Genomic DNA, 26,164 nt, shown 5'->3' with positions numbered 1-26,164 from the left:
CCTCTGTACAGTACATTCAGCTGTGCTGTAAGGGTGGATCTGACCATTACAGTTGATGTATAGTTAGACTGCTTTTATACCAATTACTGTAATTCAATTAGCTTCTTATTGGATCCAGAGTTGGTGCAGCTTCTACTGTGATGCGTGTGGTTAGGGTTAGTTAGGGTTAGGGTTAGTTAGGGTTAGGGTTAGTTAGGGTTAGGGTTAGTTAGGGTTAGGGTTAGGGTTAGGGTTAGTTAGGGTTAGTTAACGTTAGCGTGTGAGCTCTGGACTGGGTGTGGCATGCAGACCAGACTGGCACTGAGCTGCCTGCTTGCCTGTCTGTCTGCCTGCCTGCCTGCCTGCCTGCCTGTCTGTCTGCCTGTCTGCTGCTGGCCTGCCTGTCTGCCTGTCTGCCTGTCTGCCTGCCTGCCTGTCTGCCTGCCTGCCTGCCTGCCTGCCTGTCTGTCTGTCTGTCTGTCTGTCTGTCTGTCTGTCTGCCTGCCTGTCTGTCTGTCTGCCTGTCTGCCGCTGGCCTGCCTGTCTGTCTGTTTGTCTCTCTGCCTGCCTATCATGCCTGTCTGTCTGCCTGCCTGGTGCTCTGCTCACCCATCTGTTCTCTTCTTCTGAAGACAAAACCTGTCCGAAGTGGAAAAAGTCATTAAGTTTCAAAACAGGAAAGAATGTTTATGAAATGAAGTATTTTCCTTTGGTCTTCCCAGGCCTATGTGATGTGTCTCACTAGCCAATGAAAGTGTTTATTTACTAGCGCTGATGTGGTTTAAATTATATCATTTAATCTCTTCTGAAGTAGTCTAGTTAGGTAAACTGTCCTCCAACTTCCTCTTTCTAGATGATTCCCCATGACCTCACTTCCTGTTAATGTCCCAGAATGACCCAAAATACAATTTTAATACACTTTTTGGTTGACGTGTTTCCTGTGACTGTTCCTACCATCATAAAATAAGTGTTTATCTCTCTTCAGTAACAGACTGAAGGCGTTGTCTTTACCAGACAGACTGTGTCTTCATGCCAACCCTGGCTCTCTGCCTGCCTGTGAACCCAGTAACGACCTGACAGTATTTATGTATTTATAGAACCTGTCTAGATCCTGTCTGATCCCCTGTCCTCTGCCGTCCAGCAGGTGTCATGTGAGCAGGCAGCCCACGCCAGCTCCCGGTCACTGTGTTATGGGCTGTTTCTAATGAGGAGCAGTCGTAGTCGTTGATACCAGGTCTGTCCTGGTGCATACTAGAGCGTAAAGGCATACATACCTGCCAGAGCCCCTCTCTCTCTGTGTCTCTGTCTCTCTCTCTCTCTCTCTCTCTCTCTCTCTCTCTCTCTCTGTGTCTCTGTCTCTCTCTCTCGCTCTCTCTCTCTCACACAATATTGTGTGTATTTAGGGCACTGTAGGTTTTTACAGTAGTCTTGGTTAAATCCCCAGACTGGAGGATGGTTCATCTAATGGTACTTCCTGTTTCATCTAAGGGTACTTCCTGTTTCATCTAACGGTATTTCCGGTTTCATCTATTGGTACTTCCTTTCAGCATCAGGTAAGATTTAAACAAATTAGGTTGTTTAGAAATAATACTTGAGACCCCCAGCTCCCTTACATTGTTTATACTGTTAATTTTGTATATTGTTTCTGTTTATATGTTGTTTGTTTATTATGAGTTCATTAACATAATCATTATCAAAAGTATTATTGGTTTCTGCAAATGTTTACGCCTGTCTCTCTGCTGCTGAAACACACATCTACCCCAAGAGGATCAGTAGTCTTGTCTCTGGGTTTGGAGTCTCTCACTCACTCTTCCTCCCTCTCCCTCTCCGATGATGTCATCAGAGCTGGGCTCTAACCCTCTGAAGGCAGCAGGGATTGAGGCCGGAGCGTTCGCCGACTTGAAGAAAGTCTCGTACATCCGCATCGCTGACACCGGCCTCACAGACATCCTCAAAGGTACTGCCCTCCCCCCCTCTCTCTCAGTCTCTCTACTTTCATCTCTCTCTTGCTGTCTCTCTCGTTTGTCTCTCTCCCTCTCATCTCTCTCTTGCTGTTTCTTTCATATCTCTCTCTTTCTGTCATGAGTCAGAAGAGTAATGATCAGAAGTTTCACCCAAAAAGTGCTCCGAAAAAAATTCTGGAATTTGCACTCTGCTACCAAGAAGTAAATCAGCAGACAGACAGGCAGGCAGACAGACAAACAGCCAGACAGGCACCCGGTTCAGGCAGACAGACAGGATGATAAAATAACCTTGTTTGTGACGGTTTATTTCTTCTCCCAGGAAATGCAAAGCCTCTTTTCTCACATTGACGTTTAAAACAGAGCTGCTCATCTAAACAACATCAACTGACATCTGACCTCAGGCCCAGCCCTCTGCCCAGCCTCAGCCCCTCTGCCTTCTGCCCAGCCCCAGCCTCAGCCCCAGCCCTCTGCCCAGCCTTCTGCCCAGCCCCAGCCCTCTGCCCAGCCTCAGCCCCAGCCTTCTGCCCCAGCCCCTCTGCCCTCTGCCCAGCCTCAGCCCCAGCCTTCTGCCCAGCCCCAGCCCCTCTGCCCTCTGCCCAGCCTCAGCCCCAGCCTTCTGCCCAGCCCCAGCCCCTCTGCCCAGCCCCAGCCCCTCTGCCCTCTGCCCAGCCTCAGCCCCAGCCCCTCTGCCCAGCCTCAGCCCCAACCTCAGCCCCAGCCCTCTGCCCAGCCCTATGCCCAGCCTCTGCCCTCTGCCCACTGCCCTCTGCCCAGCCTCAACCCCAGCCCTATGCCCAGCCCTCTGCCCAGCCTCAGCCCTCTGCCCTTTGCCCAGCCTCAGCCCCAGCCCTATACCCAGCCCCAGCCTCTGCCCTCTGCCCAGCCTCAGCCCCAGCCCTATACCCAGCCCCAGCCTCTGCCCTCTGCCCAGCCTCAGCCCCAGCCCTATGCCCAGCCTCTCCCCAGCCCCAGATCTCTGCTCTCTCCCCAGCCCTAGCCTCAGTCCTCACAGACACACGATGCTTTCACCTGTGATGTAGGACTGACAAAGTGGATTATCACCCATATATACACACACGTAGATACACTTAAATACGCATGCACACACACACGCATGCACACACACACGCATGCACACACACACGTGGTGGGAACTGGTAGTGTGTTTCAGGTGATCTTCCTGCAGTGTGAAAAACAGAGAGATGTTTCTCATGGAGCTGAGCATGGAGCTAATCTTCTCCTCAGTGATTCAGATGGGCAGATGGGTGAGGTGTGTGTGGGCCCTCTGCTTCAGAATGGGGTGAGGTATGTGTGTGAGGGGGGGGGGCACATTCAGATGCACACCCATACGCACAGACTCCAAAATACACAGACAGACAGACAGGCAGGCAGGCAGGCAGGCACTGACAGACCAAAAAAAGAGAGACAGATGGACAGGCAGAACTACTGAACACACACAGTCACAGAAACACACATTGTGCCTGGCGCGGAGCCTTCAGGACGGGCACCTCCTCCGAGGCTTAGGTTTCTATTTATGGAGCGGGCTGTGTGTGTCTGTTAGTGTGTGTTTGTGTGGATTAATGTGCTCGCATGTGTGTGCATGCTGGTCTGTTTGTATATGCACATGTGTGTGTGTGTGTGTGTGTGTGTGTGTGTGTGTGTGTGCGTCTGTATATTTGTGCCTGAGCATGTGTGTGTGTGTGAGAGAGAAAGAGGGAGAAGAACAGAGGATAGAAAGAGGAGCACAACCATCACCCACCACCAGGCGGTGAAAGAGAGGCAGAGAGAGACCCACAGAGGCAGACAGAGGCAGCCAGAGGCAGCCAGAGGCAGCCAGAGGCAGACAGAGGCAGCCAGAGGCAGACAGAGGCAGCCAGAGGCAGACAGAGGCAGACAGAGGCAGACAGAGGCAGACAGAGGCAGACAGAGGCAGAGAGGTGCGAGGAAGCATTGAGCTGGGGCTGCTATTAGTAAATATGTTTATTAAATACATACATGTATATATATGTATATATATGTACATATATGTATAGATCTGTATAGATCTGTATAGATGTGTATTTGCCTGCTTTGTGGGTGTGTCTTAACTGAGCAAAAGTCTCTCATAACCAGAACTGTCTGTGCTGCCCGCTGCAGGATTCCTCACTAACCCTAACCCTAGCCCACTGTCCTGTATCACTAACCCTGGCCCTAGCCCACTGTCCTGTATCACTAACCGTAACCGTAGCCCACTGTTCTGTATCACTAACCCTAGCCCACTGTCCTGTATCACTAACCCTAGCCCTATCCCACTCTCCTGTATCACTAACCCTAGCCCACTGTCCTGTATCACTAACCCTAGGCCACTGTCCTGTATCACTAACCCTAGCCCTAGCCCACTGTCCTGTATCACTAATCCTAACCCTAGCCCACTGTCCTGTATCACTAACCGTAGCCCACTGTCCTGTATCATGCCATCATTCATGTAGAAAAACACGTGAAGATGGCTGAAATATGGTTTTGAGGACACCACACGCATGGTGTTATCAAAAACCTCAGTGTTGTGTCGTGATCCCTGTCAGCTGAACTTACTGTGTCTGTTAAAGCTGCCGTCATTACTGCTCTGTTTAAAGACTCTGTTGTTCCCTAGGAATGGTACACCACAACCACAGACAACAGGGACTTCAGCTGGTTCCAGGTACAGAGACAACAGGGACTTCAGCTGGTTCCAGGTACAGAGACAACAGGGACTTCAGCTGGTTCCAGGTACAGAGACAACAGGGACTTCAGCTGGTTCCAGGTACAGAGACAACAGGGACTTCAGCTGGTTCCAGGTACAGAGACAACAGGGACTTCAGCTGGTTCCAGGTACAGAGACAACAGGGACTTCAGCTGGTTCCAGGTACAGAGACAACAGGGACTTCAGCTGGTTCCAGGTACAGAGACAACAGGGACTTCAGCTGGTTCCAGGTACAGAGACAACAGGGACTTCAGCTGGTTCCAGATATCTTTCATATTGAAGCACCCACAGAAACCCTGGTCATGACTCCTCATTACAGAACATCCTTCTTCTGTTATGAGGAAACTGTGTGAATGTGTGTGTGTTTGTGTGTGTTTGTAAACACCCTTTCTCCTATTCTGATGAAACGTTCTGGTCTCTCTGACGTCGCTGGAAAATGTGTCAGGATCCTGGCAGGACTGGAGACACTGTTGTTCTGCGAACACCCCATGACCCCATGACCCTACAACCCCATGACCCCAGAGGTGGTCTTCCTTTACCAGTGAGGTCAGCTGGGCGGCGGGGGGCGCGAGAGGGTCGGCGGGTCGGGGGGGGGGGGATACTTCCACTTCTTGTTCTTCCAAGGTGTCAGATGGTGCTGATACATTTCAGTAGAGAGTGTGTACACGAGTGTGTGTATTTCTGGTGTGTTTGCGTGTCTGTGCAGATGTGTTTGTGTGTGTGTGTGTAAGTATGTCTGTGTTTTACAAAAAGCTGTTTCCCCCGAGTCCAACCGGTCAGATGAAAAACATACATCTAACTGAAGAACCGAACTCAATAAGAGTCTATCTATTTAGCTTTTCATCCCAAGTACTGTTCAGGTTAGGGTGCAGGGGGGGAGTCGAACCTGTGACCACCTGAGGGAAATGCTCTACCACTGAGCTATAACCACCCCTGGGAATGAACCCCAACACACTGATAGACCAAACATAACACACACAACACCAACACACACAATCAGGTTCCAAACCCACTCCCGTGACAGACACACTGCTGGTCAGTTTGCATATTTATTTGGTTTAGCACGTCTCGCACGAGGAGAAGAGCAACACCTTTAGTCTGAACTACAGGAAGTGCTTTTAAGCAATGAGAGATTTGTTTTATACAGCTTTTATATACAGCGTCTTTACGAACAACGTTCACATGACACGGTGCCCATTCCTCCTGCTTCGCCCACTCTCCTCAGACAAGAACACAAAGAAGGAGGAGATAAGAGCAATGTGTACAAAGGACGTTTCAGAAACCACAACCTGCTGGAAGTCAAGAGGGCAGTGAAATCACAACCTGCTGGAAGTCAAGAGGGCAGTGAAGCATGCATATACATAAATCAGACATCTTTTTTTTCTGGACAAGTAAAAGGTTTATTCTATATCTTTAGGGAACGTTTTCACTTTAGCTTTAATCTAGCGTTGTGTAACACGGTAAGTGCTGGGGGGGGGGGGTCTACAAATCAATGTAAACTGCCGTCATATTTTTGAGAAAGAAAAACAGAAAGAAAAAAGCTAAACAAAAAGTAACTGAAGCAAGCCGTAGACATCACTGTGAAAGAATAAAAATGAGTTTTTTCCCCAATCTACTTCAGTTGACTACAATATGAAAAGAAAATTAGACTTCTTTCAGAGTACAACATTATTGTAACAGCACACTTTCAACACTAATACTACTATACATGTCATACGATCTAGAACATTCTAGTATAGCGGTTGTTAGCGGTGTTTAGAAGTCAACCCTCGCTGCCTGCTCCACAGGTCAGCTCATCTTGGTCAAACAGGATGGCTCCTGCTACACTCAGGACACTGATTACTACAGTGACCCTGTTTCCCACCAGGTGCCACAACAGACGGTGACATCTTCCGTCTTTCCAACTTGTTTATTAAACAACACAGGAATGTTGGAGGTACAGACTGACAGGTACCAGACTGACGAGTTAAGTATTAAGATGATTTAGTCATTAACAGCATTTTGTCAATTTGATGCCTTTGTGGTTCAATGTTCAGGGAGGTGGTGTGTTGGAGTGGTGCTGATGCACGGAGCACCCCCAGGCGTCACCCTGAGCTCTCTCTTCATTGTAAAAAAATGATTATTAGAGTTAAAACTGTATTCAAAGGTAAATATTTCGTTGTGGTGTGAGTCACTGTTCAGATGGGGAGTGAACCTGGATGGTGGTGGAGGCTGGCAGGGCTGGACGATGCTGCTGTTGGTTGTGGATCAAACACATTCGCACACACACACACTCACACACTCGCACCCACACACTCTGGTACACCCTACGTCTACTTCTTCCTGTAGTTGCCCAGCTGGATGGCGGAGCGGTCGAACACACAGCGGAAGGTGATGGGCTGGATCTCCCAGTAGGACACAGGGTTGCTGAACAGGCTGATGCCGGAGTACATGGCCTTCTTGGTGTTGTAGCCGGGGGGGCAGAAATCTTCTGTTCCCACCTGAGAAATCTTGTTGCTATGCAGATAGATCACCTGGTGAAAACAGGAGAGTGAGGAGGGTAGAGGAGGAGGGGCCAGGAGGAGGGGCCAGGAGGAGGGGCCAGGAGGAGGGGACAGTAGGGGGAGTAGTGGTCGGGGAGGGTTAATAGGACCTGGTGTGTGTGGTGTGTCTGTATGTGTGTGGAATCTGGTGTGTGGAGGCTGTGTGGTGTGTGTTGTGTGTGGAGGGTGTGCGTGTGTGGTGTGGTGTGTGTGCGTGAAGGCTGTGGAGACCCACCTGGATGTACTTGTGGTCGGGCAGGCCAGAGGGGACGGAGGAGAGGGCGTTGTTGTCCAGGTGCAGCTCCCTCAGGTGAGGCATCATGGCCAGAGAGCCGTTCTCCACCACACTGATCTGGTTGTAGCTCAGACCCAGCCTGGAGAGAACAACAGCCAATAGGCACAACCAGGGGAGGTGTGAGAACCAATGGGATGAAGAGGTGTAATATGTGAGAGCCAATAGGAGTAGGGCCTGGACGAGAAGGGGAGGGGTGTGGGCTAGGAGAGTTTGGGCTGGGGAATGAGGAAACAGTGGAAGGAGAAAGAAGTGCCAAAATGCTACAGAAATATGACTTTACACATGTTTCTGAATATATGTAAATCTGACGCACACATGCAACAATCTACTGACAGGATCCTTAAGTGATTGTTAGAGCCAGAGAAAGGACAGTCCTAGCGGGGCAGTTTGTTCTCCAACATAAACTGTTAGCATTTCAGAAAAGTATTTTAGTTCCTGTTTAGTCTTCATGCCTAGTCTTGCCTTCCAAATCCTGATTCTCATAATCACACTGGTGTCTTGTATTGTAAAGAATTATAGTCATTTGGGATTTCATATAAATACTGCTTTTGTATATCTCATGTCCCAGCGAGTGGTGTGTATAGATTCCCGTGTATCGATGCAATGAAGAGAAGAGGAAAGGCTACTGTCAAATGTTTATGTGAGGTTTCTCAGAAAATAGAAAAGTCGTTACTTTGCCAGGTTCTTCAGACCCTTCAGGTTGTCAGCCTGAACTTTGGTGATCTTGTTGCCATCCAAGTGCAACTCAGAGAGGGAGCTTGGCAAACCTGGCAACCCACAAAAAACAGTGATGAGGAGCCGGAGCAAGCTGCAGTTACACATCTAACAGCTAACGTCTGCCCCTGTAGCCACACCTGCAGCTGCAGAGACTAACACCTATAGAAGGTTACAGGAAGTTTCACACGTTCACACTTATTTTCTTACCAAAAAAAATAGACAATTTAGTATACAGTTTTCCTAGCCTGACGTTGTCATACTCATAATTTTAGTCAGAATATGACTCTGATAACTCTCCGTTGGGCTGTGAGTATGGGGCGTGTTTCAACCGAAATCGTAAAACAAATTTGTCTTCGCTCAATTGGATAGGACTACAACCAATCAGAGCAACGTCATTTGTTGTTTGTTGAAAACAAATTCAACCCAAGCACTCTTTGGTGACGTGGTTGATCATCGTTTTTTGTTGATCATCTGTCCATCATCGTATAAAGCCTGCCCTGACAATTTAATTGGTCCGAACAGCTCCCGACCAAAAAAGAATTGTGGGCGGGGCTAAGTTGGGCTGGCAGCCAGGCTACAGTTTTCCCTAATTTCCCACACTGTAAAAAGACAGTTTTGAGTTACTAAGATCCTTTTGTTTCACAATGGCTCCATTGTTCTGCTGGAGTCTGGCACTCCTGGCTGCTGCCTGGGTTAGACTGCTGGGGAAACCCCCTAACTCTTATACACTTTCTCATCCTGATCTTATTAGGCTGGAATGAAAACACCTGAAACTAAAATGGGAGGGAGAGGGAGAGGGAGAGGGAGAGGGAGAGGGAGAGGGAGAGGGAGAGGGAGAGGGAGAGGGAAGTACCTTTGGGGATGTCTGTGAGGCCGGTGTCAGCGATGCGGATGTACGAGACTTTCTTCAAGTCGGCGAATGCTCCGGCCTCAATCCCTGCTGCCTTCAGAGGGTTAGAGCCCAGCTCTGATGACATCATTGGAGAGGAAGACTGAGTGAGAGACTCCAAACCCAACCATAACCCCTACCCTACTCCAGCCACAACCCTACCTCAACCATAACCATAACCTAACCTTACCCCCAAACCCTACCCCCAAACCCAACCTCAACCTTCATGGATTGATCCTAGCTGCGAACCAGGAAGTGCTTATCCCGTACCCATGACGATGATCTGGGTCATGCCCTGCAGGGAGGCCTTCTTGATCTTGCTGATGCTGTTCTCATGGATCCGCAGCTCCTGCAGGCTCCTGGGCATGTTGGCCGGCAGCTCCTTCAGCTGGTTCTTGGACAGGTAGAGGCGCTGCAGCTTGCCCAGTGGGGCCAGGGCCTTGGCATGGATGCTGCTGATCTGGTTGTTCACCAGAATCAGAGCCTGCAGGAGAGATGGACTTGTGTCTGATGACGATAATGAGAATCTGGTTGTTCACCAGGAAGTCTGACTCAGCTTCACCAGAGAATCGACTCTGACTCAGCTTCACCAGAGAATCGACTCCCAGGCCCAGCCTCAGTTCCTCCCTCTCATCTGCAGACGTGAGCAGCAGCAAGATAGACAAACACACACACACATACACCTTTACCACACACACACCACACACACACCTTTACCACACCCTCACCACACACATACACCTTTACCACACCCTCACCACACATACACCTTTACCACACCCTCACCACACACACACCTTTACCACACCCTCACCACACACACACACCTTTACCACACACTCACCACACACACACCTTTACCACACCCTCACCACACACACCTTTACCACACACTCACCACACACACACCTTTACCACACCCTCACCACACACACACCTTTACCACACCCTCACCACACACACACACCTTTACCACACCCTCACCACACACACACCTTTACCACACACTCACCACACACACACCTTTACCACACACTCACACACACACACCTTTACCACACACTCACACACACACTCACCACACACACATGCACATACTCTCACCACGTACACTCACACGCTTGGCCCGTTGAGGTATTTAACAGAAGGCAGATGGCTGACTGAGACCAGAGCCTGGAGGAACATAGTTTCCATGCACCTGGGATCTAGAGAGCTTCTCCCCTCTCTCTCTCTCTCCCTCTCTCTCTCTCCCTCTCTCCCACCCACCCTTTACCTCCCTCCCTCCCTTTCTATCCCTCTCTCTCTCTCTCTCTCTCTCTCTCTCTCTCTCTCTCTCTCTCTCTCTCTCTCTCTCTCTCTCTCTCTCTCTCTCTCCCCTCTCTCTCTCTCCCTCTCTCCCACCCACCCTTTACCTCCCTCCCTCCCTTTCTATCCCTCTCTCTCTCTCTCTCTCCCTCTCTCCCACCCACCCTTTACCTCCCTCCCTCCCTTTCTATCCCTCTCTCTCTCTCTCTCTCTCTCCCTCTCTCTCTCTCCCTCTCTCCCACCCACCCTTTACCTCCCTCCCTCCCTTTCTATCCCTCTCTCTCTCTCTCTCTCTCTCCCTCTCTCTCTCTCCCTCTCTCCCACCCACCCTTTACCTCCCTCCCTCCCTTTCTATCCCTCTCTCTCTCTCTCTCTCTCTCTCTCCCTCTCTCTCTCTCCCTCTCTCCCACCCACCCTTTACCTCCCTCCCTCCCTTTCTATCGCTCTCTCTCTCTCTCTCTCTCTCTCTGGAGAGACACACACTTTGTTTTGAGATGCGTGCCATCTCCCTGTGTTGCTCCAGTGTGCTTGAGGATGTTTCCTGTTCAAGACAACACTGGGAGTCTAAACTTCACATCTGGTGTAAAGCAGTCAACTTTTTACACAGTTTTAAACATTCTTTGGAATTCACATTTGTGCTCAAGAGTGCTTACAGTATGACAGATTGGACCCAGTGTGGTCAGATGTGGAGTAAAGCACTTAGAGAAAGTAAGACTTTCAGACAGGACCCACACGCAGTGTCTGTAGTACAAGGTTCTTTCACAACAAATTTTAACCAAAATGCTTTTCAGTTTTTCTGGTGTTTTTTAAACAAACCCCTTGGTGAAGATAACCCTGGACTGATCAATCTCAGTTCATGAGGAGACGGTCTTACATGCAGCTCTCTCAGGTTCTTGAAGTCGTTCTCCTTGATCTCGGTGATCTTGTTGTTCTGCAGATCCAGCAGAGACGTGTCTGCAGGGAGGTCGTCTGGGATACCGGTCAGCCCTGGAGAGGAAGAGGAGGGAGGAGGTCAGGACTGGAGAGGAAGAGGAGGGAGGAGGTCAGGACTGGAGAGGAAGAGGAGGGAGGAGGTCAGGACTGACATATTTTATTCCTGTGGTTCTTTTACAATGTATCGGCATACCTGGAGTGTTTTAGTGGATTCGATTTATGAAGGAATCTAGATATTTCAAGCCAAATCCAGTTTTCTCAGGAACGACACCAGTTCAAACTCTACTCTGTGTCACGTCTGCATGTGTGTGTGCATGTGTGTGGCCATGTGAGAAAGAAACAGTGTTTTCATATAACAGTGAGGCATGTTTTTTCAGGAGACGGGAGACTTGCTGTTGTTACGTTTCGGCTGTGCCTGTTGGCTGATGGGAAATTTAGTTTTTTTTGTGGTGCGTGACTCTGACCACCGAAACACTGTTAGAACTATGCATCGCTGATCCTTGCTCTTTTGCTGTACTTTATTTATGCACTATTTGTATGCCACTTTGTTCAATGGATAAAAGGCTGAATGTAAATACACCTTACTATGTCTTTGCTGGGGTGATTAACCCTGGACACCAGTGGGAGGACAGGCCTCACCTCTCCTCAACCCACGAGGCTGAGCCTCACCTCTCCTCAACCCACGAGGCTGAGCCTCACCTCTCCTCAACCCACGAGGCTCAGCCTCACCTCTCCTCAACCCACGAGGCTGAGCCTCAGTCCTCCTCAACCCACGAGGCTGAGCCTCAGTCCTCCTCAACCCACGAGCCTGAGCCTCAGTCCTCCTCAACCCACGAGGCTGAGCCTCACCTCTCCTCAACCCACGAGGCTGAGCCTCACCCCTCCTCAACCCACGAGGCTGAGCCTCAGTCCTCCTCAACCCACGAGGCTGAGCCTCAGTCCTCCTCAACCCACGAGGCTGAGCCTCACCTCTCCTCAACCCACGAGGCTGAGCCTCACCCCTCCTCAACCCACGAGGCTGAGCCTCACCCCTCCTCAACCCACGAGGCTGAGCCTCAGTCCTCCTCAACCCACGAGGCTGAGCCTCACCCCTCCTCAACCCACGAGGCTGAGCCTCAGTCCTCCTCAACCCACGAGGCTGAGCCTCACCTCTCCTCAACCCACGAGGCTGAGCCTCAGTCCTCCTCAACCCACAAGGCTGAGCCTCAGTCCTCCTCAACCCACGAGGCTGAGAGGAGGAATGTCCTCCCAGGGACCTCACCCCTGACCCCTGACCCCTCTGATGAACGACCTGACTCTACCACAGACCACAGGAAATGAGTTGCAGCACTCTGACCTTTGACCTCCAGAGCAACAGGGAGGGATAGTTTGACGTCTGGGAGGTTTATAATGTACTTGCTGTGAAGTATATTATTGTTGCTTGCTTTTTCCTCAGGTACACTTCGCTTTGGGACTTATTTGGTTTCACAATGTATGCTACATGTTTGGCTACCCACAATGTTTGGGGCTGTCTTGTTGTTATGATCAGTGCACTTTTGTAAAACTCTCTTGGAAGTCGCTTTAGATAAAGCGTCTGCTAAATGCATAAATGTAAATGTATAATGATTTCTGCTCCTCTGTTCTCCCAAGTTGACAGGTTGTACCTGCTGTCTGCTGGAACTGAGAGACATGGCTTCAGAGTGTTTCTTCTGCTGGAACTGAGAGACATGGCTTCACAGTGTTTCTTCTGCTGGAACTGAGAGACATGGCTTCACAGTGTTTCTTCTGCTGGAACTAAGACATGACTTCACAGTGTTTCTTCTGCTGGAACTAAGACATGACTTCACAGTGTTTCTTCTGCTGGAACTGAGAGACATGACTTCACAGTGTTTCTTCTGCTGGAACTGAGAGACATGGCTTCACAGTGTTTCTTCTGCTGGAACTGAGAGACATGGCTTCAGTGTTTCTTCTGCTGGAACTGAGAGACATGACTTCACAGTGTTTCTTCTGCTGGAACTGAGAGACATGGCTTCACAGTGTTTCTTCTGCTGGAACTGAGAGACATGGCTTCACAGTGTTTCTTCTGCTGGAACTGAGAGACATGGCTTCACAGTGTTTCTTCTCTCGGCTGAAGCAGGAACAGCGTGGAAACAGGCCTTGAAATTAATTTCCTGATGTTCTTGGAGCATCAGCATGCATGCTTTGGCCCTGACATCATCACAGCCACCCCGCTCCAGGCTCTCTGTGTATCAGAAACTAAAAACTGTGTTTCATGTGGTGAGTTATGGTTTTGTTAAAGCCTCAAAAGAAAGGAGATTAAAATGACCTCCACAATTCTAACTGTGCCAATGTACAAATAAGGTTATTAGTGATGTATGATTTAGTACAATAGACCAACACCCACATACACACCTCATAACTCACCACCATCATTATATTTAGTTTTTGTTTTTAATATAACACTGCATTACATTCCTGTTGTTGCAATATAAAGCCAGACTGTCCGATATGTGTTTGACTCTATGAACCCATGCACATGTTCACGATAACCCTAACCCTCTCCGCCACATGGTCTCTCTGACTCAACTCTAATACTTGTAGCACTGTTACTATTTACTAATGTTACTTGTTAGCCTCCTCATCAGTACATTTTGAAGCCATAATATAGCGTTTGTCATATAGTTTTTGTCTTTCTGAAAATATTCAGTTGGAATGTTTGAAATCACATATGTGCAAAGTTATGCTGTAGACCCGCATTCGAACGATCACATATGTGCGACGCTACTCCTCCTTAACGGGTTATATAGCGAAACTAGAGAGGGTACAATTTCTGGGGAAATTGTAGGGTGTGCTTGCTTGCGTTGGTTGCAGGGGTCCGTATTTAAATTACATTTTACAACTGATATTTCTGTATATTTTACATAAAAATACATAGCCTACTTATTATTTATAAAGATTACATTGATTTAAAAGCATATTTTTTTCTGCTCATTTACAACTCAAAATACTAAGAGTGAAGAGTAGAATGAAATAGTTGTCTTCTCATTTCCCCTGCAAGAGGGAATGGTGATCAGCAACCTCATAGTTGAATCAAAACAAATACATTTGGCAGACCGGTGTAAAAATGTACCTAATCTCTATGACTTAAACGTCATTGGCCGGGTTTCCCAGATTCGTTAAGAAGCTCTTAACAAACAAATCAAAGTTTTTACAGCAACCAAGCATTACATAAAAATCTCACCACCTCGCTGTCTTCACAACAGCCATATCGGGTTTTTTCGTGTAAAACTGAACTATAAAATTATGAAAATACTACTATGACGCTTTCTAGCAAGACAAGGCGGTCTCAAGGGCGACTCGCACTCGCTCAAATTACAAAGACTTTCACGACCTAAATCTAAAATCCGAGATTGCAGTTCCACTCAAAATCGCTTTCTCAACAAAGCCCAACTGTTGGGATTTTTTGGGGGTGGTGTTTTTCACTCATAATCCAAGCTCCAATTTGCGTGCTAGAACATCTCTATCACGTTGTATCCATGCGTCGATGCTAACGTGTGTTGACGTGGTGACGTAGCTAGCACATATTACCCTTCGTCGACTAAAGGCACTTTTCACCACAAAAACGGTGTCACCTCCTAAACTGTGCAACGGAACGTAAATCCCAATACAAGCAACTCAATCGCTACCAAGACGAAACTTTTGACACCATTGTTGTGTATGTAGTTCAAATATTGACTGGGGCTTAGGGGGGTAAAAACTAAAAATTATAATATATATGAGAGAGAACAATAATTTGTGCTCGCCGAAGGCAGGCACACCCCAATAACAAAATGATGTTTAGATAGAGGATGTTTAACAAGGGGTCGGATGGCTGAGCGGTTAGGGAGTCGGGCTGTTAATCAGAAGGTTGTTGGTCGGATTTCCGGCCGTGCCAAATGACGTTGTGTCCTTGGGCAAGGCACTTCACCCTACTTGCCTCGGGGAGAATGTCCCTGTACTTACTATAAGACGCTCTGGATAAGAGCGTCTGCTAAATGACTAAATGTAAATGTAATAAGAGGATGTTTAACAAGAGGATGTTTAATTAGAGGATGTTTGGACTGAGCTGTTGAGGCACAGGCTTACTGTAACTTTCCTGTCATGAGAGAGTGTGTGTGTGTGAGCGCGTGTGTGTGAGAGTGTGTGTGTGTGTGTGTGTATAACCATACACACTGTGGCTTAAAAGCTTTTGCGTTCTTGCTCACACAGGCTCTGGCCCTTCACTGCTGTGGGAGGTGGAGACATACAGTGGGTCTTTCTCTTTCTCTCCTTTCTCTTTTTCTCCTTTTCACTCTTTCTCTTAATTTTTTCTCTTAATCTCTCCCTGTCCACTCTTCATTACTCATCTCCTACACTCTTCCCTTAGTTTTTCCCTCTCTCCTCTCTCAATGTGTATGTGTGAGTATGTGTGTTGTACAAACAGCCTGTGGCTCAGGTTATGTGTGTGTCTGAGGTGTGTGTGTTTCAGCTGTTTAGTCTGCGGGCTTCTTCCTTCAACAGTCAGACCAGCGCAAGATGGTCGGATATTGCTTAAACCTTTTAGAAGGCCCTCTCCCCCCTTCCCTCCCCCCCCCCCTCTTCCCACCTCCCCCCTCTCCTCCCCCCCCCCCTCTCCTCTCCTCTCCCCCCCCCTCCTCCCCCTCTCCTCTCTTCTCCCCCCTCTCCTCTCTCCTCTCCCCCCCTCTCCTCTCCTCTCCCCCCCTCTCTTCCCCTCTCCCCCCTCTTCTCCTCCCCTCTCCCCCCACCTTCCCCCTCTTCCCTAGTGTGAGTGTGTATGTGGCAGTGTGTCTGCCTGCCTGTTCCTAGAGGAACTTGTTAAAACAGGAAGAGCTCTGAACCTCCCTGTCTTCAGCCCTGCAGACAGTTAGGCTCTGGTGAGCACAACTCCATGTTGTGGTGTCATCGAGACGGAAGTGAATTAAGTTCACGCCATCTGCAAGTGTTTAAAGTGGCGTGTTCAGGGGCGGTGTGTGTGTGTTCTGAGGCTGTGTGTGTGTCTGGGGCAATGTTCTGTTTTGAGTTAACAAGCTGGTGATGTGTAGATCAAACACCAGATAGTTTCTGAACATTCCTGTTGTTCATGCCTGCTATATGCAGACCTTACCCTAACCCTAATGGAGGGATGAGAGGAGAAGGGATGAAGGATGAGGGGTGGAGGGATATGGCATGAGCGGTGGAGGGATATGGCAATGCGTGGTGCGTCTCACCCAGGTCGGAGCATTGGACGACACGTCGGCTGCACTGGCATCTGAAGGGGCACTGGGGGCCTTCAGGCAGGCCTAGGCGGGGGCTTCCAGGGGGGCCCTCAGGGGCGAGGGCATCGGGGTCCCCAGAGCCCGCCTCGTCCTCCATCATGAAGTCCATGAAGCCGGACTGGCGGAAGGGCAGAGCCCAGCACACCGTCACCAGGAGCAGGGAGACACACAGCGACCGCATGGCACCTCTGGCAGAGAGTCTGGAGGGCAGAGGACACGGGTGAGGGCTGGGTCTATGTGTGTCTTGCATGTTTGAGTGTGTGTGTGTGTTTGAGTGTGTGTGTGTGTGTGTCTTTACTCGTGCTAGGCCAGTAAAACACCAAGAGATTGCACCTCCACCTCTTCTCTTTCACCAAAAGGGTCAAAGGTGAACAAGTACTGAACAGCAGACACCTTTAGAGCAGGGTCAGAGGTCAACACCTGTCTGACAGCCAGTACCACCCACAAGGCATCTCCAACACTGTATCATCCCCCTCCCCCTCCTCCCTTCCCCTGCTGTAGAACACTGTATCATCCCCCTCCCCCTCCCCCTCCCCCTGCTGTAGAACACTGTATCATCCCCCTCCCCCTCCTCCCTCCCCCTGCTGTAGAACACTGTATCATCCCCCTCCCCCTCCTCCCTCCCCCTGCTGTAGAACACTGTATCATCCCCCTCCCCCTCCTCCCTCCCCCTGCTGTAGAACACTGTATCATCCCCCTCCCCCTCCTCCCTCCCCCTGCTGTAGAACACTGTATCATCCCCCTCCCCCTCCTCCCTCCCCCTGCTGTAGAACACTGTATCATCCCCCTCCCCCTCCTCCCTCCCCCTGCTGTAGAACACTGTATCATCCCCCTCCCCCTCCTCCCTCCCCCTGCTGTAGAACACTGTATCATCCCCCTCCCCCTCCTCCCTCCCCCTGCTGTAGAACACTGTATCATCCCCCTCCCCCTCCTCCCTCCCCCTGACGACTGCACCACAAACGGCCTTCACTCCTGTTGAACTGTGACCCAACCACACACACACAGGTTCACTGTGACCCAACCACACACACACATACACACAGGTTCACTGTGACCCAACCACACACACACATACACACAGGTTCACTGTGACCCAACCACACACACACATACACACAGGTTCACTGTGACCCAACCACACACACACATACACACACAGGTTCACTGTGACCCAATCACACACACATACACACAGGTTCACCGTGACCCAACCACACACACACATACACACAGGTTCACTGTGACCCAACCACACACACACATACACACAGGTTCACTGTGACCCAACCACACACACACATACACACAGGTTCACTATCATGGGAGAAGGATCCTTCACGTAAGTAGAAGTACAGATACTCGTGTTTAAAAAGAGTGGTAAAAGTTGAAGTACTGACATTACTTAAGTTAAAGTGAAGAAGTATGGGCTCTGACATATAGTAACAAGTGGCCACTACTAGTCACTGCTTTAGTATCACGCTGGTAACTGGACCTCACATTACATTAATACATTAAAACAAGAAGACACTATAGACACGCACTATAGACACGCACTATGGACACGCACTATAGACACGCACTATAGACACGCACTATAGACACACAGCCCATTCACCAGGAATCCTTTTTGACACCATAATTCTCATCAACAGCTCCCTTATATGTGGCCTCATATATCAGGTCTCTATTCTCTATGTCTCTATTCTCAGCAATGTTGACATCGCTAATTCCCTCTGTACCTTTTTTCTAACCTTTTCTTCAAACACACAGTTAAAGGAGAGGAGAACAGAGAAGCCTGAAATAGAGTTGAGGAAAGCAGAGCAGAGTACAATAGAGCACAGTACAGTATAATAGAGTCCTCATCAAGTTCTAGTATTTGTACTTCGCCTCTCTGTTTGTGACTGAGTGTGTGTGTGTTTGTCACTGTGTGCATGTGTGTGTGTGTATATACGTTTGTTGACTGTCTCAGTCTGTCTTTCTGTTTGTCTGCCTTACTTGTCTGACTGTGTGCCTGCCAGTCTCCCTGTCCACCAGACTGACTGTCTGTCTGCCTACCGGTCTCCCTGTCTACCTTCCTGTGTTTCCATGCCTACCATCCTACTTGTCATTATGCATGCCTCAGTCTCCAGGCTTGCAGCCCCCAGCAGGAGCAGTCAGACTGGGTGTCACCTTCTAGCACCTTTTAGCACGTTCCAGAATCTTCCAGCACTTTTCAGAACCTTCCAGCACCTTTCAGACAAGCTAAACTGGTTCTGCCTCAACTACATCATGTCACCTGTCTGGCTGAATGACCACAGCCCTGACCTGTCTGTGTCTGTCTTTGCTCTGTCACTAAAGTCAGGACAGACATCTCTGTTTCCATACACTGAGCAGAGTCACAAAACAACTCACTACACTCACTTCCCCTTTGTTTGCCGGTAAGAGAGATTCAGGCAACGTTTATTTAGGTGAGGTCAGAGGACACGGTTAGCGTGAGTGTGAGGTGATTGTGAACCTATGGACCCCTTCACGGAAAAACCAGCAGCATGGAAAGTTGTTTAAGCTCTGGCCAGCACCGTCTGTGCAGCAGAGCCAAACACATGTGCCTGATCTCCCAGAAGAGCTGACTCCTGGCTTCAGAGATGGTGACATTAGATCTTTCTCATGGTCCTCCAGTTGGTTGAAGTCATGGAGACGACAACCCTGACTCCCTTCTCACTGATCTTCACCTCCTCCATCTTACTCCAACACACACACACACAAACGCACAGAAACACACACAAGCAAAGCCAATTGACAGATTTTAAGAAATTCTTATTAAAAGGCTGACTCCGATTTAACCTGCTATTAAACGGGAACTGTGAACATTCCAGAGTTTTTATTACAGAACTGGAGGATGTCCCCAGTCTATATCAGTCCTGATCTATGCCACAGCCCAGATAGTTACAAGGAGAGAGGAAGAGGAGAGAGGAGGAGAATGAGGAAGAGGAGGAGGAAGAGGAAGTCTGGGCTGGAAACGCAACCAAACAGCTCGTGGTGTATTTGCTCGGACAGAGGGGTGAGGGATATCGAACATGGACTGACAGGTTCCAGACTGATACACATGCAGTCTGGTGCTGCCAGGGTGCTGCCAACGAGGACTGGAACATGGACTGGTCTGAGAGCAGCAGAGAAACTGGTTTGAACCAGCTGCTTAATGAGAAGCCATGAGAACATGGACTGGTCTGAGATCAGTGCTGAACCTGCCTTTAAAAAAAGGCTGGTTAAAGAGACAACAGAGCCTATGGTTCTGTTACAGGATGTGATGTGTGAGTGTATGTGTGTGTTAGAGAGTGAGAGAACACATTTATGAGCATCCTTCAAATGGCTCATTTGCTTTCTCTTTTCCCCCTCCACTCCCTCCCCTCACCCCCTCCCCTCACCCCCTCCCCTCTCTCGCTCTGTGTCTGAGGCCTGTGATGTGTCAGTGCAGGTCTGGCCTCTCTCTTCAAGCGGAGGGGTGGAGTTTTACACTTTCCTTCCTGGCAGTGGTCACGTTCTCCCCACTCCCTCACCCACCCCCCTACTCCCTCAGTCCTCTGTCCCCTCTCCTCCCTCTCTCCTCACACTCCTCCCTCTTCCCCCTCTCGTTTTCAATGGCCTGGCTCCACTACTAACAGATACCAGACAGGAAACAGATTACAGAAAAGACATGCAGCAACTCTGATTCACTGCTGCTCTTCATCTCATCCCTCCCTTCCTCTCGTCTTTCCTTCCCTCTCATCCCTCCCTCTTACACCTTACGTCAGTCAGCAGACACAGGGAGACGATACAGAGAGTTATCTCTCAGGTCTCCTGTTGTCATCTGACATTCTCCATCCCTCACTGATGTCCCACCTGTTCACCCTCTACCCCAACTACACCCTACTACCATCAAATACCCCAAACAAAACCCTTCTCCCCAACTTTCATTCCACATTTCCTCTCTCTCCGAATGGTGTGGAAACTCCCTCTCCCCCCACACTCCCTGCCTCTCCCTATCTCTCCGCCCACACTCCCTGCCTCTCCCTCTCTCCCCATCTCCCATCTCCCCCCCCACACTCCCTGCCTCTCCCTCTCTCCCCATCTCTCCCCCCACACTCCCTGCCTCTCCCTCTCTCCCCATCTCTCCCCCCACACTCCCTGCCTCTCCCTCTCTCCCCATCTCTCCCCCCACCTCCCTGCCTCCCCCTCTTTCCCGTCCAGTGATTCATGGAAGGTCATTTTCTAGAAGTGATTCATGCTTCGGGACGTTTACACACATTTCCCCTTAGACCTTTTAAACAACTCCACATATTATCCACACACACAGACACACAGACATACACACACAATGAAACCCAGACCCACACCAAACCCAGACAATCTTGAAGACTTTTTAAGTGTTCCCAGTCTCAGAGGGTTAACTCCTCTTTAGTGTGTGTGACAGCTTGTTTGGAGATTGGAAACATTTGGGGAGAAAGTGAACAGCTGAAAGGCAATTTTTCACAGCAGCGTCAACAGAGTTCGAAACTTTTGGAGTTAGTCCATTTTATTAAATTCTGGGAACGCATTAAAACTCTGTCCAACAATCTGTCTACATATTTCAGATAATGGGAACTCTGTTGACAGAAAATAAACAACTTAAGAGGTCAACAGGTCTCAGTAGTGAGGTTAAGGTTAGTAGGGTTAGGGTTAAACAGGCTGTTTGTGTGGTGATGCTAGAAGCTAGCTGGCTGTGCGGTGATGCTAGGAGCTAGCTGGCTGTGCGGTGATGCTAGAAGCTAGCTGGCTGTGCGGTGATGCTAGGAGCTAGCTGGCTGTGCGGTGATGCTAGAAGCTAGCTGGCTGTGCGGTGATGCTAGAAGCTAGCTGGCGGTGCGGTGATGCCAGAAGCTAGCTGACTGTGCGGTGATGCTAGGCGCTAGCTGGCTGTGCGGTGATGCTAGGAGCTAGCTAGCTGGCTGTGCTGTTTGCTGGTAGCTAGGAGCTAGCTGCTGTGCTGTTAGCTGGTAGCTAGGAGCTAGCCGGGGGCTAGTGGGATTCCATCCACGCAGCAGCCTCTGTGATCACCAAGGAAGTTCTGCCATTAGAGGATTAATAGGGCTCTTGGTTGCCAGGTTGATGTTTTTCCAATCTCCCCCCCATCTTCTCCTCTCCACTTCAAAGCTTCACAAACCTTTCCTTTCAGTTGCCTCAGGCCACCTGGGGCCAGTCCAGCATCTACAGGAAGGCAGGAAGGCAGCTCAGAACAACAGCAGATCTGGAGATAACAGAGCTCGGAGGTCAGACTAGGTGTGTTTTTACCAGGAACTCTTTTCACTCTGCCTGGTAGCTCATATGTGGTCACTGTACCTGGTAGCTCACATGTGGTCACTGTGCCTGGTAAACACAGACCGTTCTTGTATCTAGATGTGATGTGTGTGTGTTACTTACTGCAAGTCGCTCTGGATCTGCTAAATGACTAAATGTAAATGTAAATGTGGGGGAACTCTTTGTTTAACCTGGGCTCAGTTCTGGAGTCACACAGCCAGGAGGACAATGAGAACATTTTGACCTGAACCGTAAGTGGTGGAGTCAGCACAGAGACATCTATGTTGTTTTTCTTTGTCTGCATTTTCCTACAGGACGCCTGAGAGCCAACCAGAGTACAAAGAAGAGGAAAGCAATGAAGAAAAGCACAACAAAGAGAAGAGAGAAGCGCTCGTAAACTTGACAGCTTTTCCAGTGAGGCCAGTAACCCAGGAGCAGGAACAACCCTGCTCCATTTCCCCTCCAACACAAACACTCTCCTCCTCTCCTCCTACCCCTCTCTCCTTTTTCTCCTTCTCCTCTTCATCCTTTCCTCTCCTCCTCCCTTGCTCTTCTCTCCCTCTCTCCTCCTCCCGCTCTCTCCTTTCTCTCCTTCTCCTCTTCCGTCTCTCTCTGGTTTTGCTCACATGGAGACACCATGTCATGGGCACTCAGGATGTCCTGTATGTCAAACTTTTCCCAACACACTTGGCCATAGTTGGAAGCAGATGTGAAGCATCCAGACAACCTAGCAGCTGTCCCAGATGATCCCAGTTTTCTGGGTGAAACTGTTCTCCAATCCCCAAGGTTTTAGCACTTTAAAGCTAAAGTTGAAAACATATAGCTGCAGTTGTCCTGTGCAGAGTGGAATATTTAAGTGTTTGTCAGAGGAATGAGGGTTCAGTATCTCCTAGCTGGCTGGTTCGGATTCCCTAGCCCTAACACCACTAACCTTAACCTGATGCAAGGCTTATGCATGCACAAAGGTACACACAAAGGCACACACACAGAAAGACACAAACACACACACACATACACGTGGGAGCACATTCACAGACAGACACGAACATACATAAATGTATCTGAACAGTTAACAAACAAGAAAATCACTTTCATGACAATAGAGCTATGTTGGTTGAGTGTAATTCTGCCTTTCTGATCAGTCATAGCAGAAACTGAACCAAAGTCAATTCAAACACAACTTTCCAGGAAGTCAGACACAATAGATGTACATTCATAACCGTACCTATATCTCTCCCAACATGTGACCGATGCTAAAATGTACCATTCAAACCCAACAAGCACTAACCGACCAACAACACCCCACCTTCCACCTTCCATGTCATATCTCACAAAGAGATCACCAGCCCCCCAACACCCAAACACACCTCCACCCAACACACCTGCACCCAAACCAACTGTCCTCACAGCCTCCTGCCCCTCTTTCACATAGACCTGCCCCTCCACACACACACACACACACCCCTCAGTCAGAGAGCTACATCCTACCTGTTCTTTCAGCAGTGCGAGAGAGCTGAACTGGTCCACTAAAATCCAACGGCAGGATGTAAGAGAGAGTGTTTGTGGGCTGGAGGATCGCTCTCCAAGACCAACCAAGCAGGTGTGCTCTGTCACAACCAGGGGAGGAGAGAGGGAGGGAGGAGGGGGAGGGGAGGGAGGGAGGGAGGAGGGGGGAAAGGGGAGGGAGAAAAAGAGAGAGAGAGAGAGAGAGAGAGAGAGAGAGAGAGAGAGAGAGAGAGAGAGAGAGAGAGAGAGAGAGAGAGAGAGAGAGAGAGAGAGAGCGGCTGAATGTTGATCTCTTCTTGACAATTGGTGGACAACTTCCCCAGCTCTTCCAGATAGCAACAGAACGCAGAGAAAGAAGGTAGAGGGGTGGAAAGAGAGGGAAGGAAAGAGGGAGAGACCGGGGAGAGAGACAGGGGAGAGAGAGGAGGGAGAGAGACAGGGGAGAGAGACAGGGGAGAGAGACAGGGGAGAGAGAGGAGGGAGAGAGACAGGGGAGAGAGACAGGGGAAAGAGAGGACGGAGGGATAGAGAGAGTTAAGGAAATAAGCAATGACTACTGCTTGCAGGCTTTCATACTGTGTCATCTGGTAATGATAGGTCCTCTGGAGCTCCACACACACACACACACATACTGTCCTTCTCTTTCTCACACACACAAAATGTCCCTTTTTTCTTTTCTTTTACACACACACACGCACACCCCCCAACACACACACGCACACCACAGTCCCTGAGCCTGCCTCCACCCTAACATCGGACTGGTTTTGTTTATTTTCCCCTCATTTGCCAAGGGACCGTTGGAATGAAGGAGGGGGGGTGACCCTGGTTCCTTCTATCCTCCTAATGTCCACCCCTGCACTCCACAGTTGGACTCGACCATGTGCTGCTTGCCTTCTCTCTGGACTGCTGCTTGTCCCAGCTGTTACCAACGATGGGGGATTTAAACTGGTCAGACTTCCATCCTGTAGTCTTAGTGATCTGAACACGGGTCCAGGCAAACAAGTTATTCATCACTTTACACAAAGGTTACATTTAATAGCATGTAGCTACACAGCAACACTTTACATGAAGGTTACCATGTAAAAACACATCTATTCCTATAGTAATTGGTAGTTAATATAATGTGAAGCGTTGCCCAGTCTTCTGTACAGTCTAATGCTTTCTGCTACAAGCCCCAACATGTCCAGTCTAAAAAGCAGCATTGAAGCTGGATCAGCAACATCATGCTATTATACTATGCAGCTCAATGGTTAGAGCATTTTACTAATAATCAAAAGGTTGCAGGTTCAAGTGCTTTGGATCCAAATGAAGACTTTGACCTTTTCTCTCTTGCGCTCGCATTCCCTTTCTCTCCTTCTTCCTCTCCCTCTCTTTTTCACTCACAAAACTTGGATCAAAAGCAATGAGAGGAAGTTCATGAAAATAGCTTTTTTGTTGCAAAGCCACATAATTAAGGTTACATCTGCCAACATGGGATGTTTCCAAGGTGCTAAACCACTTCAAAGATGACTGGTACAGAATGGAGATCATTCTTCAACATCTTTAATTATAAGTATAATGTTTTCATTAAAGAAAAAATCTTTATGCAAAGGGAGGAAGGGGGGGGGGCTGGAGCAACAGGTATTTTGGCCCTTTGGAGGTGTGTGTGTGTGTGAGGGAGGTGTGTGTGAGGGAGGTGTGTGTGTGTGAGGGAGGTGTGTGTGAGGGAGGTGTGTGTGAGGGAGGTGTGTGTGTGTGTGAGGTGTGTGAGGGAGGTGTGTGTGTGAATGTGTGAGAGGGAGGTGATGGCATCATGTGGACTTCCAGGGTAAGTCTTTCTTCAGGGGCTTCTGGGCCACGAATACACTGAGCTCATACCTGGCAGTCCTGTGGAGGAAGGAGGGGGAGGGGATAAGAGGGGGGAGGAGCTAGGATAGGGGAAAGGCAGTGGGGTGAAAGAAAAAGAGAGGGAGGGGTAGGGAGAAAACAGGGAGGAGAGAGGTTGATGGTGCAGGGGGTCAGAGTCTTTGACCTTCAGTTCATCTGGGCTCCAGACTAGAGAGAGAGAGAGAGAGAGACAGAGAGAGACAGAGAGAGAGAAGAAGAGAGCCTTGGAGTTAATGAATGGAGCCCTGGAGCCCTCACCTGCATGTCGGAGCCTGATGAGGGTCAGGAGGTGACGGCGCACACACACCCACCCACCCTCCACCCACACACCCTCTCCACCCACACACCCTCCCCACCCTCCACCCACACACCCTCCCCACCCTCCACCCACACACCCTCCCCACCCACACACACCCTCCCCACCCACACACACCCTCCACCCACACACCCTCCCCACCCTCCACCCACACACCCTCCCCACCCTCCACCCACACACCCTCCCCACCCACACACCCTCCACCCACACACCCTCCCCACCCACACACCCTCCACCCACACACCCTCCCCACCCTCCACCCACACACCCTCCCCACCCACACACCCTCCCCACCCACACACCCTCCACCCACACACCCTCCACACACCCTGGGTGCTGAAGTCCTGCTGCTGCTTGTCATGACTGGTACTGACGGCGATCACTTTCAAAGCTCCTCAATTTTATTTTGTATTTCCTCCGAGGACCACGGTGCACGGAGACAGTTTGTCTCCTCTGCGGATCGCTTTTTAGGTTTCACGTCCATGCTGTTGTTGAAGCCAAACTAGGACCACAATCAAGGTTTCAAGTTCTTGGTTGAATCTCTTTATTGAGTAATTTCTTTTATTTATTTTTTATTTATTTTTGAATGAA

At 49.4% G+C, this 26,164-nt stretch overlaps 2 protein-coding genes across 2 annotated transcripts in view; both read right to left on the bottom strand.

The window, feature by feature from the left end:
• lum (lumican) overlaps positions 1–1,270 on the bottom strand; it is a 9,054-nt gene extending 7,784 nt beyond the window's left edge. Inside the window, exon 1 of the mRNA XM_047023155.1 lies at positions 1,254–1,270. The gene's annotated coding sequence lies outside the window, so the exon portion shown is untranslated. The remainder of the gene's footprint in view (positions 1–1,253) is intronic.
• Positions 1,271–5,658: 4,388 nt separating this feature from the next.
• Positions 5,659–23,534, bottom strand: dcn (decorin). The gene is made up of 8 exons (XM_047022819.1): positions 23,374–23,534; positions 16,549–16,796; positions 11,265–11,377; positions 9,356–9,569; positions 9,050–9,163; positions 8,153–8,246; positions 7,420–7,558; positions 5,659–7,175 (listed from the first exon to the last, which is right to left on the bottom strand). Exons 2-8 carry the CDS (start codon positions 16,775–16,777, stop codon positions 6,975–6,977), a joined length of 1,104 nt encoding a protein of 367 aa, XP_046878775.1. The 5' UTR covers positions 16,778–16,796; positions 23,374–23,534; the 3' UTR covers positions 5,659–6,974.
• Between the last annotated feature and the right edge of the window lie 2,630 nt (positions 23,535–26,164).

The sequence above is a fragment of the Hypomesus transpacificus genome, chromosome 7, assembly GCF_021917145.1.
Source record: "Hypomesus transpacificus isolate Combined female chromosome 7, fHypTra1, whole genome shotgun sequence".
NCBI classification, from domain to species: Eukaryota; Metazoa; Chordata; class Actinopteri; order Osmeriformes; family Osmeridae; genus Hypomesus; species Hypomesus transpacificus.
Note: the sequence above shows the minus strand (reverse complement) of the source record. Positions and strands in the feature narration are given on the sequence as shown.

Excerpts from the sequence above, each read along its gene's own strand:
- dcn (XM_047022819.1), bottom strand. The coding sequence starts at position 16,777 with ATGCGGTCGCTGTGTGTCTCCCTGCTCCTGGTGACGGTGTGCTGGGCT. Across the intron at positions 9,570-11,264 it reads AGAACCTGAGAGAGCTGCAT|GCTCTGATTCTGGTGAACAA; the intron begins GTAAGACCGTCT and ends TCTCTCCTGCAG. Across the intron at positions 9,164-9,355 it reads GACCCAGATCATCGTCATGG|AGCTGGGCTCTAACCCTCTG; the intron begins GTACGGGATAAG and ends TGATGTCATCAG.